Here is a 14292-nt window from a genome sequence, read left to right as displayed (position 1 = left end):
GTGAATTATCCCTTCCTAGCCTGCCAGATCCTTATAAGAATCACCTCCTGTAGAGGATATGGAAAGCCTTTCCAACTACGAAACGGCATCTAAGAGAGAGGAGGTTTTATCGCTGTGATCTTGTTTTGTGTTTCTGACTGACATTTTCTTTGTGTGTGTGTGTGTGGGGTGTGGGATGGCTTATCTTCTCTTAGGATAATCCTGGAAATTGAAGAACCAGCCTCGAACCATAATGGAGGCCAGCTGCTCTTCGGGGATGATGGGTACCTCTACATCTTTACTGGAGATGGCGGGATGGCTGGAGACCCCTTTGGGAAGTTTGGAAATGCCCAAAACAAGTATGTTCTGATTTGGTTGGTGGGTGGGTTGGTTTATGTACTCTCCTGGAGGGGGAATTACTTCCTCAGCCACGAAACTAGGGCAGTAGAAATGGCTTTGGGTCCCAGCTCAGCCTGCAGCCAACCAGCCTTCCTCTTATCAGTTAGAAAGGAATAATGATCATCTCCATGGGGAGGCTTGTCATGAGGCATAAAGGTGATGGGTACCTGAAAGGCGGCATCACAGAGCCTCTGGGAAGATGAGATTTTTCTCTGAAGTCCGCCCAGCCCTGCTGAAGCCAGAGGAAGGAAAGGGGTGCTTCCCAGACCAAACGGGGAGTGTGAACTGGCTGGAGCAGGGCTGTATGGATGGGCATGTGGGTTTTCTACCCTAAGGGTCACCCGAAATGACCCCAAAATTGAAGCAGAATCTTGCTCTCAGTTCTTCATTTCTGGACTTGAGAAGATGGCCTGCCACCATTCCCTTCTTTACACACACACACACACACACACACACACACAGAGTCTCAAGTGTATAGATAAGGATGCCCAGGAGTCTCAGGGCAACCTCCCCCATTCTCTCAGCCAAAATCACAAAACCTTCCTCAGCCCAAAGAGTAAAAATAGTGCATATGATGTTGATTACAGTAATTAAAGTGTTCCCAATTTGTGACTTGTGCTTTCATATGTGACAGCATAAGAATCATTGCAGCTTTCTCATGTTTGGGATGTATTTAGAGATGAAGTTGAGAAAATAGAAATTAAGGATTTGTGGATAATTGGACAAGACTTAAAACATTATTTTGCTGCTATGAGTTTTGCCCACTTACATATCAAAGCCTGGAGCGTGGTGTGTGGGCTCTGGGGAGTAATCTGTAGCTTGGTGTGGAGCAGGCTGGAGAGTGTCAGAGGAACTCTCTGGAGCAGAACCTAGAAGTCCACAATAGGGGATTAACTGTGGGGCAGCTACTGGGGCGGGGGAGAGCGTTTTATCATCATGAAAGAGGACACTTGTGTGGTGTCTTTAATGATGGCGGAAATGCTTGGGTGCTGATGCTCTGTGAGAATGTGGGGTACACAGTTGCATCAAATGGGCAGACCAGCCAGTCCTGCCTTAAAAAGCAGCCCAAAGGGAGTGCACCCAGATGCTAGGCGAAAACCTTGCATTAAGTAAGTGCATCAAAAAATCACAGATGAAGGGACTTCCCTGGTGGTCCAGCGGTTAAGATTCTGCTCCCAGTGCAGTTCAATCCTTGATCAAGGAATTAGATCCCACATGCCACAACCAAGAGTTCCCACACCCAAACTAAAGATTCCACATGCCTCAACTAAGACCAGACACAACCAAAGAAATGAATAAATACTGTAAAAAAAAGTCACAGATGAAGAGTGTGTGTTCCACGCTGCACATCTTCAGGGACGTCGCAGACTCCATCGTGTGTCGCTTTTGTCCTGCAATGAATGAGACCCGGAAGCCGCTCACTCCAGCGGCTGCATGGAGGTCCGGGCTGCAGCTGCGCCCTGTTCCGCCTGGCTCTGGAGGGAACGTGCTGAGGTCTTGCTCCTAGGCCCCGGAAGCCGATGTTGCCGGGCACCTGAAGGGACCTCACTTCCTGTCCAGAGCTGCCTGGGGGACTGGCAGGTTGTTCCCCCTCAGAGCCTGGGTTCAGGATGGTGTGTGTGGAGTGTGGGGTGAACTGAACCGTTTCGGAGGCCTGTTTGGCCCTCTGACATGCTGCGATGGCCCTGGGCGTGTGTGAGAGAGAAGGCAAGAACCCCGCCTCCCGTTTCCTGCTAACAGCTGCTGCCTTCTCTCCCTGCCCTCCATTGTACTCTGGAAAGGTGCACTTGATTTTGATTGCAGTTATTCATTCATTCACTCTCCAAACACTTAATGAGCACCTACTGCATGCCTGTTGCTGTGCTAGGTGCTGAAAGTAAGCTGTAAATAGGCATCATTTTTCTAGTATCATTTTCACCTGGTAGTGCAGTCCTGCAAGGAAAGAGAGAGACCATCTAATATTACAGCTGAGAACCCCAAGGCCTGGGGAGGTCAGAAAGTGCGGTGAAGAGCTTGGGTTTCTGCAGCCAGGCTACCTAGGCTGGATCTCAGCCCAACGGTTTATGAGGGGTGAGGCAACTAGGGGTGCTCTATGGCCTCTCTGCGCTCAGCTGCCCCATCTGTGGAATAAACGGCGATCACAACAGCACCCACTTACCTAAAAGACTGGGGCTTTCCTGGTGGCTCAGCGGGTAAAGAACCCGCCTGCCAATGCAGGAGATGGAGGCTTCGATCCCTGGGTAGGGAAGATCCCCTGGAGAAGGAAATGGCAACCCACTCCAGTATTCTTGCCTGGGAAATCCCATGGACAGAGGAGCCTGGCAGGCTACAGTCCAGAGAGTTGAAAGAGTTGGACATGGCTTAATGACTAAACAACAACAACCACCTAAAAGATTTGTTGTGAGGATGAAACAAAGCAACAGATGGTATGTAAGTCAAACGCTTAGGATGGAGCCTGGTAAGGTGTCTGATAATGTCAAATGAATGATTGGGGTTACCCAGCCGGTGCATGGCTGCTGAGGACTTGAACTTGGGGTCTCTGGCCCCATAGCCAACGCTTGCCTTGCACCTGGGGCGGCCTTGGGCTCCAGGCCCCCTACCCCCAGCCCCGCCCCAGTCGGTGCTTTCTCCCACAGATCGGCGCTGCTCGGCAAGGTGCTGCGCATCGACGTGGACCGCAACGAGCGCGGCCCGCTCTATCGCATCCCGCCGGACAACCCGTTTGTGGGCGACCCCGCCGCGCGGCCGGAGGTCTACGCCTTCGGGGTACGCAACATGTGGCGCTGCTCCTTCGACCGCGGCGACCCGGCGACGGGCGCCGGCCGCGGGCGCCTCTTCTGCGGCGACGTGGGCCAGAACAAATTCGAGGAGGTGGACCTGGTGGAGCGCGGCCGCAACTACGGCTGGCGCGCCCGCGAGGGCTACGAGTGCTACGACCGCAAGCTGTGCGCCAACGCCTCCCTCGGTGACCGCCCCCACCCGCTCCGCGCCCCCGGGGACCCCTCTCCCCAGATCTGCCACCCCCCACCCCACGGCTGTGCGCCCACGCCTCCCTCGGTGGCCCCCCAACCTCACCTACCTCCCCGCGCCATTGAAGCCCGCCAATCCTGGTACAACCCGCTCCATCCCGCTCCATCCCGCTCCATCCCGCCCCACCCCGTCGGGTTGCGCGCCAGTGCCTCAGCCTGTAGCCAGCCGTGCGCCTACCCCAGACTTGCCTCGCTTGCTCGTTCCTCCGGAATGGCTCCCCCCCCAACCCCCCCAAATCACTTCCTGCCTGGCAAACCCTTGCCCTCTCCCCACCTTACAAACTTTATGCATCACCCTTTCTCGTTGACTCTCTGGGGCCCCATCTCCGACCCTCCTGGGGCCCTCCCACCCCCTGGTCGGGAAGGACTCAGGCCCACCCACGGAGCCTCGGCGGGACCCCGGCAGGCTCACCCAGCGTCTCCCCATTCTGCAGATGACACGCTGCCGATTTTCGCCTACCCGCACAAACTGGGCAAGTCGGTGACTGGCGGCTACGTGTACCGGGGCTGCGAGTACCCCAACCTGAACGGCCTCTACATTTTTGGAGACTTCATGAGCGGGTAAGTGCCCCGACAGCAGTTCTGAGGGTCAGGGACCGCAGAGGTGAAAGGTCGGGGAACCTGAACATCACCTTTGACAGCTCTGGGTCATCCGTCTCCTGGTAGCCAGGACCTGTCATTGCTTACCAATGGGCCAGAGAGGTCACCTTGCTGGAGAGAGGGCACCCGGGGCTCCAGCTGAGGTCTGCCCACTGGGCCCCCTGGAGCCTTGCTGCCTGATTCCCATGCTCTGTGGCCATGTTGCCTCTACCCACTGAGCCCCCAGAGTGGGGGTGGGTGTGTTGGGGGGAAAGGAGGGTGGGATAAATCACATCCCAAACAGGTTTCAGAGGGTGTTGGAGACCATACACCCAAGTCTGACGTAGGTCAGACTCTTTCCCCAGGGGAGCTTACAGAGCCTCATGACACCTGTTTCTCCCATTGTACAGAGGGGAAAACTGAGGCCCAGAGAGGCCCAGGGAAGCCACATACCTGGCATGATGTTTTAAAGTATAGCTGAGACGACCTGTGTCCGAAGCCTGGCGCGCTTATTAGCTGTGTGACCTTGAGCCAGCTGCTTCACCTCTCTGAGCTTTAATTTCCCTCATCTGCAAAATGATAATAGTACCTGCTTACTAAGCTTATTTGAGTCCTGTTCTTACATATACAGCACTTAGAATCTAGAACATGCCCAATTTCTGCTTGTTTTGTTGTTGTTTTATTTTATGAATAAAATGGAAGGATCTGCTGGTGATCTCAGGACCTTCCCAGCCTCATGTGAAATGAATTTTTTTTTTTTTTTTTTTTTGGTTGCACCATGCAGCTTGAAGAATCCCCAACCAGGGATCAAAACCAGGTCCCCTGTAGTAGAAGTGTGGAATCCTAACCACTGGATCACCAGTTCTTAAGTATTTGCACTCTAGCCTCTCCACATAAGGGCAGTTGAACAGGGTCTCTGTTCAGAGAGGAAGTAAGGAAGCCTGAGGCTGGCAGAATTCTTACCTCTTGCAGGCTGCTGAACTGGGGTGGGTTTGTGGCCATTTATCTATAGCTGGAGCTGACAGAAAACCTTGACCTGGGCTGGGTCCTTCTCCCAGCTTGGAGAGTGTCCCTCTGGACTCAGTTATCCCATCTGAAAAATGGGTATAGAGGAAACCTCTCTTTTTTACCCCAATTCTCCTTTTACTCTTCTGCTGCACCCCCACCCCCACCCCAGGAATGCCCAAGCCACCTGAACACAGAAATTCAGTGAATTTTGCCGGCACTTCCCAAGCTCCTCCGCTGGGGCAGGCTTCATGCCAGGGCTAGAGCAACAAAGTTGAAGAACACCTCACACCCAAGCCAGGTGTGAGTCTCACTTGGTCCACTCGAGTCTGGCCTCAGAGAGCCCATGCTGTCTGGGGAAGCCCAGCACAGGATCAGGCAAGAGGGCTTCTAGGAGGAGGGGACAACCAAGCAGGGCCTGAAAGTATCCGTAGGTGACTGACAAGCGTAGAAGGGAGTAGGGACAAAATCAGCATATTCTGAAGATGCCAAATTCTCCACTTCAGGAATTCCCTGGCGGTCCAGTGGTGATGACTTTGCCTTCAGCTGCAGGGGGCATGGATTCATCCCTGGTGGGGAGCTGAGATCCCATGTGCCTTGCGGCCCCGAAACACCAAAACATAAACAACAGAAGCAATACCATAACAAATCCAACGACTACTTTAAAAATGGTCCACATCAAAATCAAAAAAACAAAAAAAAAAAACAGATTCTCCATTTCATGCTCCCAAGTGGAGGCAGCACCCAAGTCTGTGCAGCCTCAGAGGCTTTGAACAGGAAGTCAGTTCCTGACTGCCTCTTGCTGGTCAGTGGTTGGAACTGAACAGAGGAGGCTGAAACCAAGTCAGTCTTGTTCACCCATAGGCTTCTTCTGGGTTTCCCTGGTGGCTCAACAGTAAAGAATCAGCCTGCAATGCGGGAGACCTGGGTTGGATCCCTGGATTGGGAAGATCCCATGGAGGAGGGCATGACAACCCACTGCAGTATTCTAGCCTGGAGAATCCCATGGACAGAGGAGAGCCTGGTGGGCTACAATCCGTGGGGTCACAAAGACTAAGCACACAGGCTTCTCCTGCTGTGTATTGGGTTGGCCAAACAGTTTGTTTGGGCTTTTCCGTAACGTCTAACAGAAACACCCAAACAAACTTTTTGGCTGACGCAATAGCAGGTGTGCTCAGTAAAGACAGCACGCAGGGCAGGCTTCCTGGATGTGCAATCTGTGCTCTCACACAGACGTGCTCAGAAGGGTCCACGCTCAGTTTAACGATCTGCCATCACTATCTTGAAACTTTTAGTACATTTTGTACAAGGGTCCTTGCACGCTTATTTTGCACTGGACCCTGCATATTATGTGCAGTCCTGGTTGCATGGCTAACAGATGAGTGGATGGATGGGTTGGTGGGTGGGCTTCCCCCAGGCACCCTGCCAGGCAGGACCCCTCAGCCCATTCTCCTTTGCAGGCGTCTGATGTCCCTCCGGGAGAACCTGGAGACAGGCCAGTGGCGGTACAGCGAGATCTGCATGGGCCGTGGCCAGACCTGCGCGTTCCCAGGCCTCATCAACAACTACTATCCACACATTATCTCCTTTGCCGAGGATGAGGCTGGTGAGCGCTCCTGAGCCCTTTTCATCTGGGCTGCCCCTACCTGGGACTGACCTCCCCGCTTCCGGGGTCCTTTTGGCCTGGGATTCCCGGGATGGCATCTCAGGCCTGAGTCACCTTCAGGCTGGAAGGTGACATGTTCAGAGATCTTGAGCCTTGTCTGGGTGTCAGTTCTCACCTGTCTGAGCTCCCACTTCCTCATCTGGAAAGTGGGAGCAGTGGCCCCGCACTCCCACCATGGGCAGAGTTACTGGGAGGGATCACGTGACCCCACAGGTAAGAGTCCAGGGAGGTTATGGGACCAGAAACAGGTGTGATGGTGGAAAGGCAGGCAAGTGGCGGGAGAGTGCCTCCCTGGGGACCCCCAGCACCCTGGATTCCTGATGGCAAATGCACTGGGGACTATGAATGAAGTCGCACTGTCCTCGGAGAGTGGTGGGCGCTGCTTTCTTGCCTGTTAGTGGGTCCCCTGTTCAGGCGCTTGTGTTTTCATTGCCAGGAGCAGAGGGGGAGGGGAGAGGAAGAAGGACCCTGGGGGCTGGATCCCGCCTTTGTCCTTGGCCCCGGATTGTCCCTGGACAAAGCCGAGGGGCCCCCAGTGGGGCCCGGTGGATGCTTGGCCAGGTTACTAGGCAACATCCTCCCAAGGCCCTTTCGAGAGGTGTCCCCCTGCAGGGCCCAGTGCCCAGAGCCCCCGGGCCTGAGTCTGGGAAACCTTTGTTGAACCGACACCCGTCAGAATTTAAGTTTTCAAAAGGGCAGCCCCAGCCCCCACTGCCCTCCTCAAGCCCACTGGGCCCTTGAAAGCCTTTTCTTTTGGTCAGTAGGGGGTTAACATGTTTTGGAAGGGGGGGTGCCCTTTCCCGGTGCCCCCTCCCCACAGAGCCCAGACCCAGAGGCAGGCCCGGGGGCCCTTCTGAGTGACACCAAGGGACGGACAGCCAGGAGGAGGCCCCTCAAAGACAGACAGGCCGACGGACAGCATGCTGGTGAGCTCAGGCAGGCGGTCTCTGAAGGCACAGAGAGCCGGGGGGCTGATGCCTGCAAACCGCCCCAGCTCCCTGCAGCCTCTGCCTCTCGGCTTGATCTTCTGACGCTTGTCAATTGCACAAGGACCTCTGCTGACCCAGTGTCCTCCAGGGACACTCCACACCGCAGAGACCAGGAGGACGGCGTGGCCCTGGGCAGAGCTTAGCAGTGCCATCAGGGCTCCCTGACTGCGCACGGGGCTGGGGGGCCATGGCTTCCCACAGACCAAGGCTGGATGGGGCCTTACAGTGCACCCGGTCCAGTGCTGCCACCGTACCGATGGGGGAACTGAGGCTGGCTTTTCCTGCCCAGTCTTGGGATGGGGGAGGGGCACTGGACACAGCCTGCCCCCCCACCCCCCCACCCCAGGCCTCCGGGAGCAGGGTCTCAAACTGGAGCTTTGTCAGGCAAAGGCAGCCTATGAAGAAGTGCATCCAGGCCGAGGGGGCAGCATGTGCAGGGACCTGGAGTGTAGGTTCAAGGAGGGCTGCCCAGCCAGGGAGGAGCCAGTCTGCTCCCAAGGGCCTCTCTCCAGAAAACAGCCCAGAGCCTCAAGTTCACGGCTATGCCTGTGGACTCTCCAGCAGGGACCAGCTTGCCGGGACCCTGCTCCCTCCCACAGAGTGCATCCACCTTGTGGGCCTATTCTACCCCACCACGCCCACCAAAGTAGGGCTGGGGCTCCTGGAGGGAGAAGTCAGAAGGCATTGACCACTCAGCATCCTGCTCTCCCCAGCCCCCAGCTCTCCTGACAGCTGGATCTACCCTAGTTACACAGGTCACCTGTTAAGTGTCTTCCCCTTCAAGAATTCCCCAGGTTTCCTGGGTCTTGATTCTCAGACACCACCATCATGCAGCCCTCCATGACTGCACCAGTCACCAGGGTCATGCTTTCCTCCAAGCTCCCATCTCACTGCCTGTCTCAGCCTCTCCTTGGGGAAACCACCCCTGCCCCCATCCTTGGGAGAGCTCTTTGCTGCCTCTTACAAGGATGGGAGGTATTAGCATGGCTGAACCATCATATTGAGCCACAAGTGACTTGTGTCAAGGCCTCCCAACTACTATGTGTCCTACATCAGTGTGGGCTTGGGGGCAGCAGATGTTTCTGAGTTCAAGGCCTGCTTAACCATTCACCGGCTGTGTGACTTTGGGCAAGTCACTTGACCTCTCTGAGCCTCTAATTTCTCATCTGTACATTGAGAATAATGAAACCTACTTCTTGGACATTTGTACCTGTGGCAGCAAGGGCCGGGGGTGGGATACGGGTGAGGAGAGAGCAGAGAACTCAATTCCCCTGAGAGTATCTACGGTCCAGGTGCTCATAATTCCACTTCTACAAACTGAGGCTGAGGGGGCTGTCCCAGAGCTGCAGGAGCTCATGGGGGGCAAGTGCCGGGGCCGGGATTCACACCAGAGACTCCTCAGACTCTTCTGCCCCTGCTACTGGCCTGGGAGGTGCCTGCTGCTCCGTGGAGAGAGAGAGTGCCCTGTCCCCAAGGGCCAGGCGGGATCTGGACCCTGGGTGCCAATGACAATAACAACAACGGCAGTAATAGCTCACACTGATGGAGCAGGTACCCCCACGCTCTTGTTATCCTCACAACAACCCTATGAAGCAGGCCCATGGGGGAATGCGGAAGCTGGTCACCAGTAAGCAGTCGGTGGGGAGCTGGGCTGTGGACCCCCACTGATGCTCAGAGGTGTGTGTGCTGGGCATGAGACCAGGCAGGGACTAGGGGTGGGGCCTGGGTGCCCCTGAGGTCGCCAGGAAGGAGGCACGAGCAGAGGTCAGAGCCTGGGTGGGTGCGGACAGAGTGGCCAGCACCCCAGGAGGCTGTGCTGCAGAGACCCCGGGGTGTGTCTGGATGCCTTTCGCAGCCTCAGTTCCCTGTTCTGGGGACTGGAGAGGTACACCGACCTGGAGCATCTCCCCTCCTGGCTCACCGAGGCTGGGGTGCATCCTAGAGCCTGAGGTGGGGGCGTGCGGCTGGCCCGGATGGTGTTCCAGGCAGCTGTCTCACCGTTTGCTTTGCTTCTTGTTCAAGGGGAGCTGTACTTCATGTCAACAGGCATGCCGAGTGCCACTGTGGCGCGTGGGGTGGTCTACAAGATGATCGACCCTTCCAGGTGAGTACCTGCCTCCCACCCCCAGAGGGCCTGAGCTCCTTCTGTCTGCCAGGAGCACTCCCCTCCGTTGCCTTATTTCCCCTCTCTATCGCATCCTAAGGTGGGTCTGATTAACACCCCCATTTTTCAGAAGAGAAAACAGACCCAGAGAGGGAAAGTGACTAGCTAAGCTCATACTGTTGATAAGGACAGATCTAAGATTCAGAACCTATCTGCCAGCCTCAAAGTCCAGCTGTATTCATAGGTGGCGCTATTGGTAAAAACCCACCTGCCAACGCAGGAGATGCCAGAGTGCAGGTTTGATCCCTGGGTCAGGAAGATCCCCTGGAGGAGGGCATGGCAACCCACTCCAGTGTTCTTGCCTGAAAAATCCATGGGCAGAGGAGCCTGGCGGGCTACAGTCCACGGGGCTGCAAACAATCAGACACAACTGAAGCAACTTAGCACGCACGCTTCCACCCTTAGAAAGGTGCCAAAGATACCAGTGGGGACTGACAACCGTGGACCCCACCATCACAGTTTTAAACATTCTTTTTTAAATTTTAGAACAGTTTGTTTTACAGATAAGTCGCCATGATAGCACAGAGTTTCCCATATGTCCACCGTTCAGTATTCCCTATTATTATGATACATTTGTCATGATTAAGGACTCCCCTGGTGGCTCAGATGGTAAAGAATCTTCCTGCAATGCAGGAGAACCAGGTTCAATTCCCTGGTCAGGAAGATCCCCTGGGGAAGGAAATGTCAACCCACTCCAGTATTCTTGCCTGGAGAATTCCATGGACAGAGCACCCTGGTGGGTTACAATCAGTGGGGTCCCAAAGAGTCAGACACAACTGAGCAACTAACGCTATCACAGTTAATGAACCAATACTGGTGCTTTACTCTTCATTAAATGCCACACTTTTTAAAAAGTCAGGCACCGCCATACTTTTAAAAAAAGGATTCCTCTGGTTTTTCCCTCATGTCCTTTGCTTTGGGATTCCATCCAGAATTCCATGTTGTATTCAGTTACTATGTCTCATTAGCGTTCTCTGGTCTATGACTGTCTCTCAGACATTCCTCGTTTACCACACTGTTTTGTTGAAAGCACAGAGCTCTTCGTTATTGACATAACTATGAAGAAAAACATAAGGGCTTGCTTCTTTCCCTCCTCTGAGGTCCTGGCCCTCTTTGGATTGCTGTCATTGTGGAGGAACACATGCAAACTTTACATTTTACTTTGTAGGTCTGTCCTTATTTTGCATAAACATTTCCATGTTGCAACATGACCCTCGGAAGGCTCGTTTTTGATGGCCGCATAATTTTCTGTTGAGTCACTGTGCCATGACTGCCTTATCCATCCCTTGGACATTTAGGTTATTTCCAATTTGGAAGGGAAAAATGCTTCTCTAAGGAATATCACCTAATTCATGCCAGATACTGCCTGAGACCCACCAACTCCTTTAGTCTGAACAGCATCCTTCTGGGCTCATGCGTGCAAGATCAGTCTTTTCAGCTGTGTCTGACTCTTTGTGACCCCATGGACTGTAGCCCATCAGGCTCCTCTGTCCATGGGGTTTTTCAGGCAAGAATACTGGAGTTGGGTGCCGTTTCCTCCTCCAGGGGATCTTCCTGACCCATTGACTAAACCTGTGTCTCTTGCATCTCCTGCATTGGCAGGAGGATTCTTTACCACTAGCGCCACCTGGGAAGGGTAGCTATCACCTCCTCCAGGGGATCTTCCCAACCCAGGGATTGATCCCACGTCCCTTGCAGCTCCCTGGGCTCACGACCCGCTTACAACAGAGGGACTTGAGGCTTAGGGATCTCTGCTCGAGGTCTCATGGGTCAGAGGAGCAGGCAAGAGGCTAGACTCCCCTTTCCCCCGCCCCCTGACCCTTCTCATCCCTAGCACTTTTCTCTTTTGGAATCCACGTTAAGTTTTTGCACTCACAACATATGGCAGAGGGGCCACATTCCAGAACATTTGGAAAATGAAGAAATGGGAAGTGCAGGGAGTAGGGTAGGGTCCTCTGCCCAAACATAGCCACTGTGGGATTTTTCTGGGTGCATCTCCTACCCTTTGGCAAAACAAAAAATTTTTACATAATTTCCTTAAGGAACAAAACCAGCTGGGTCGGTCTGACGCGTGTGGCTATTATCTGGAGCTCAGAGCAGCCGGAAAAACCACCCTTTCTGCAGCTTGGAGAAGGATGTGAACCGGGCTGTGTTTCAGCCTCGGGGGGCAGGGGGCAGCCCAGGTCCCCCCTCGCTTTCTCCCTTCTGCTGGGGCTGTTTGAAAGCAGCCCAGGGTCACGTGGCTGCTTCAGCCCTTGCGCTTTCCCTTCGTGCTCCTGGGACCCATTGAAGTCTTGGACCCACGTGGGCTGGTCCCAGAATAGGGTCGGTCCCATTCAAAGATTCACAGATCAACAGCCAGAAGCTCATTAAAATGGGATTCCATTCCTTCCTTGTGCCCCTCCAAGATGTCCAAGGAGACCCAATTCAGAGCCCTGGCAACCCTTCTCAGGCTCTTTTCTCTCCCAGCGCTCTCCAACCTGGCGCTCCAAGGCCCCCAGTTTCCTCAGCTATGCCGCCAGCCCCGAGGCTCTCTCTCTCCCCGCCCCGCTTCATTCTTCAGATCGACTTAACCTTTCCCTTTGATTCGGCATCACCAGAAATCTCAGAACCAGAGGGGCAGAGAGAGACCCTCCTCAAAGGCTGTGGGGGACGGGGGCCAGGGTAAGATGCAGGGATGGGGCTGCAGTGACAGTTACAGGAGTCAGACCCGGCAGGCTGGGGAGGAGGAGCGTGACGTTTGATCGCATCCCAAGGACGCTTCATGCCCTGAGTCAGAAGTGGCCACCGGGGCCCTTGTGCACTTCAGGCAGAGGCTTGAGTGGGTGTTCGGCAGGCTGTTCAGAAGTGTTCCTGTCCTGGGGTTGGGCTCTTGGGGCCTGGGAGGCTGGTGCAGCAGGAGTGTGCTGTTGTGTCCGACTCTCGTAGCCCGCCAGACTCCTCCGTCCATGGGATTCTCCAAGCAAGAATACTGGAGTGGGTTGCCATTTCCTTCCCCAGGGGATCTTCCCGATCCAGGGATCGAACCTCTGTCTCCGGAGTGTCCTGCATTGGCAGGCAGATTCTTTACCACTGAGACACCTGGGTGAAAGTGAAAGTGAAAGTCGCTCAGTCGTGTCCGACTCTTTGCGACCCCATGGGCTATACAGTATACTGGAGTGGGTAGCTTTTCCCTTCTCCAGGGGATCTTCCCGACCCAGGGATCGAACCCAGGTCTCCTGCACTGCAGGCGGATTCTTTGCCACTGAGCCACCTGGGTGCTGCTCCGTAAATGGCCACCCTTGTTAGCATTCACACCTGCCCAGGTCTGAAGGCACGCCGGCCCTTCCCCTTCGTGCATGGCTGCAAGGGGTGGATGATACTGGAGGGACACATTCAGGGTGAGCTCCCAGGGGGATGGGGTGACTCATGACGTCCTGTGTGTCGGCAGACGGGCACCACCTGGCAAGTGTCAGATCCAGCCCTCCCGGGTGAAGGTCAGGAGCCGCCTTATCCACTTCGTGCCCAAAGAAAGTAAGTGCCTGCCAACGGAGACACAGAGGGGGCTTCTGCAGCCCACATTTGCCCACTCCCGCCCCCCAGATGTGCATGCTCCTAGCTGGGTCTGGGTGCCCTCCCTCACTGTGCGCAGCACTGTGCCTGGGGCACAGCAGACGCTCGGAGGGCACGGAACTCCTGAGACTCCCTTCTCCTGGTGCGTGTCAGTCCCAGGCCACGGTAAGTGGCTCCGAGGGGCTGCAGGCGGTCAGAACCACCGTGACAAAGGGAGAAATAGGGGGTCCCAGGCAAGGCTCACTCAGAGTTCTAGGGAGGGACAGAGAAAGGGGGTAGATCTATATCTGAGCGACAGTGGAAAGAGTTATTCTTGGTGCAAGGGCACCTGGTGGAGGGGACGACTGGGCCAGGTCTGCTATTAAGCCAGTTCTGTTTCTGACAAGCTTCGTGGGGAGGGAAGGGGTGCCAATCCTCCAGAGGGGCCAGGAAAGGCCACAGTGACCGCCCGTGGGATCTGGGGCCCTCTGAAGAGGGTATGCCCCGAGGAGGGGCTGTTCCACTGGGCTCAAGCTACGTGGGAATGGAGACAGACCCCGTGTAGTCAGACCTTCCAGTTCTCAAGACAAGCAGGATACGCATGCTTGAGTCCATCCAGCACATGTATGTGCTTCAATCTGGGGCTTTAACGCTGAGCAAGCAGATATGCTCCCTGCCTTCTTGGGTTGTTATTGTACAATCTCCTGATTTGAAAACACTGGCAACCAGCTCATAATTTTAAAAGCCACCCGGCGGGCCAAAGGAAATACTTTAGTGGGCTGAGTGTGCCCAGCAGGTCTCCAGTTGGCAGACTGGAGTTGGGGGTGAGGGGGCAGGAAGAGGGGGAGACTGGGCAGCAGGGCGGGTGGGGGTGCCTGGCCCTGAAAAGGGGTGCCCCACCACGTGGAGAAGAAGTTTGGGGGAAGGGGGGAGCTGGGTATTCAGGGTGGG

The 14292-nt window shown here is 55.1% G+C and overlaps 1 protein-coding gene across 2 annotated transcripts in view; it reads left to right on the top strand.

The window, feature by feature from the left end:
- Nucleotides 1–14292, top strand: part of HHIPL1 (HHIP like 1) — a 56962-nt gene that overhangs the window by 40691 nt on the left and 1979 nt on the right. For both annotated transcript variants that reach the window (XM_070477852.1, XM_070477851.1), the window contains exons 3-8: nt 195–338; nt 3015–3343; nt 3842–3968; nt 6452–6597; nt 9669–9750; nt 13241–13323. In XM_070477852.1, coding sequence (XP_070333953.1) covers nt 195–338; nt 3015–3343; nt 3842–3968; nt 6452–6597; nt 9669–9750; nt 13241–13323 — 911 coding nt within the window. The remainder of the gene's footprint in view (nt 1–194; nt 339–3014; nt 3344–3841; nt 3969–6451; nt 6598–9668; nt 9751–13240; nt 13324–14292) is intronic.

The sequence above is a fragment of the Odocoileus virginianus genome, chromosome 16, assembly GCF_023699985.2.
Source record: "Odocoileus virginianus isolate 20LAN1187 ecotype Illinois chromosome 16, Ovbor_1.2, whole genome shotgun sequence".
Classification (NCBI taxonomy): Eukaryota; Metazoa; Chordata; class Mammalia; order Artiodactyla; family Cervidae; genus Odocoileus; species Odocoileus virginianus.
Note: the sequence above shows the minus strand (reverse complement) of the source record. Positions and strands in the feature narration are given on the sequence as shown.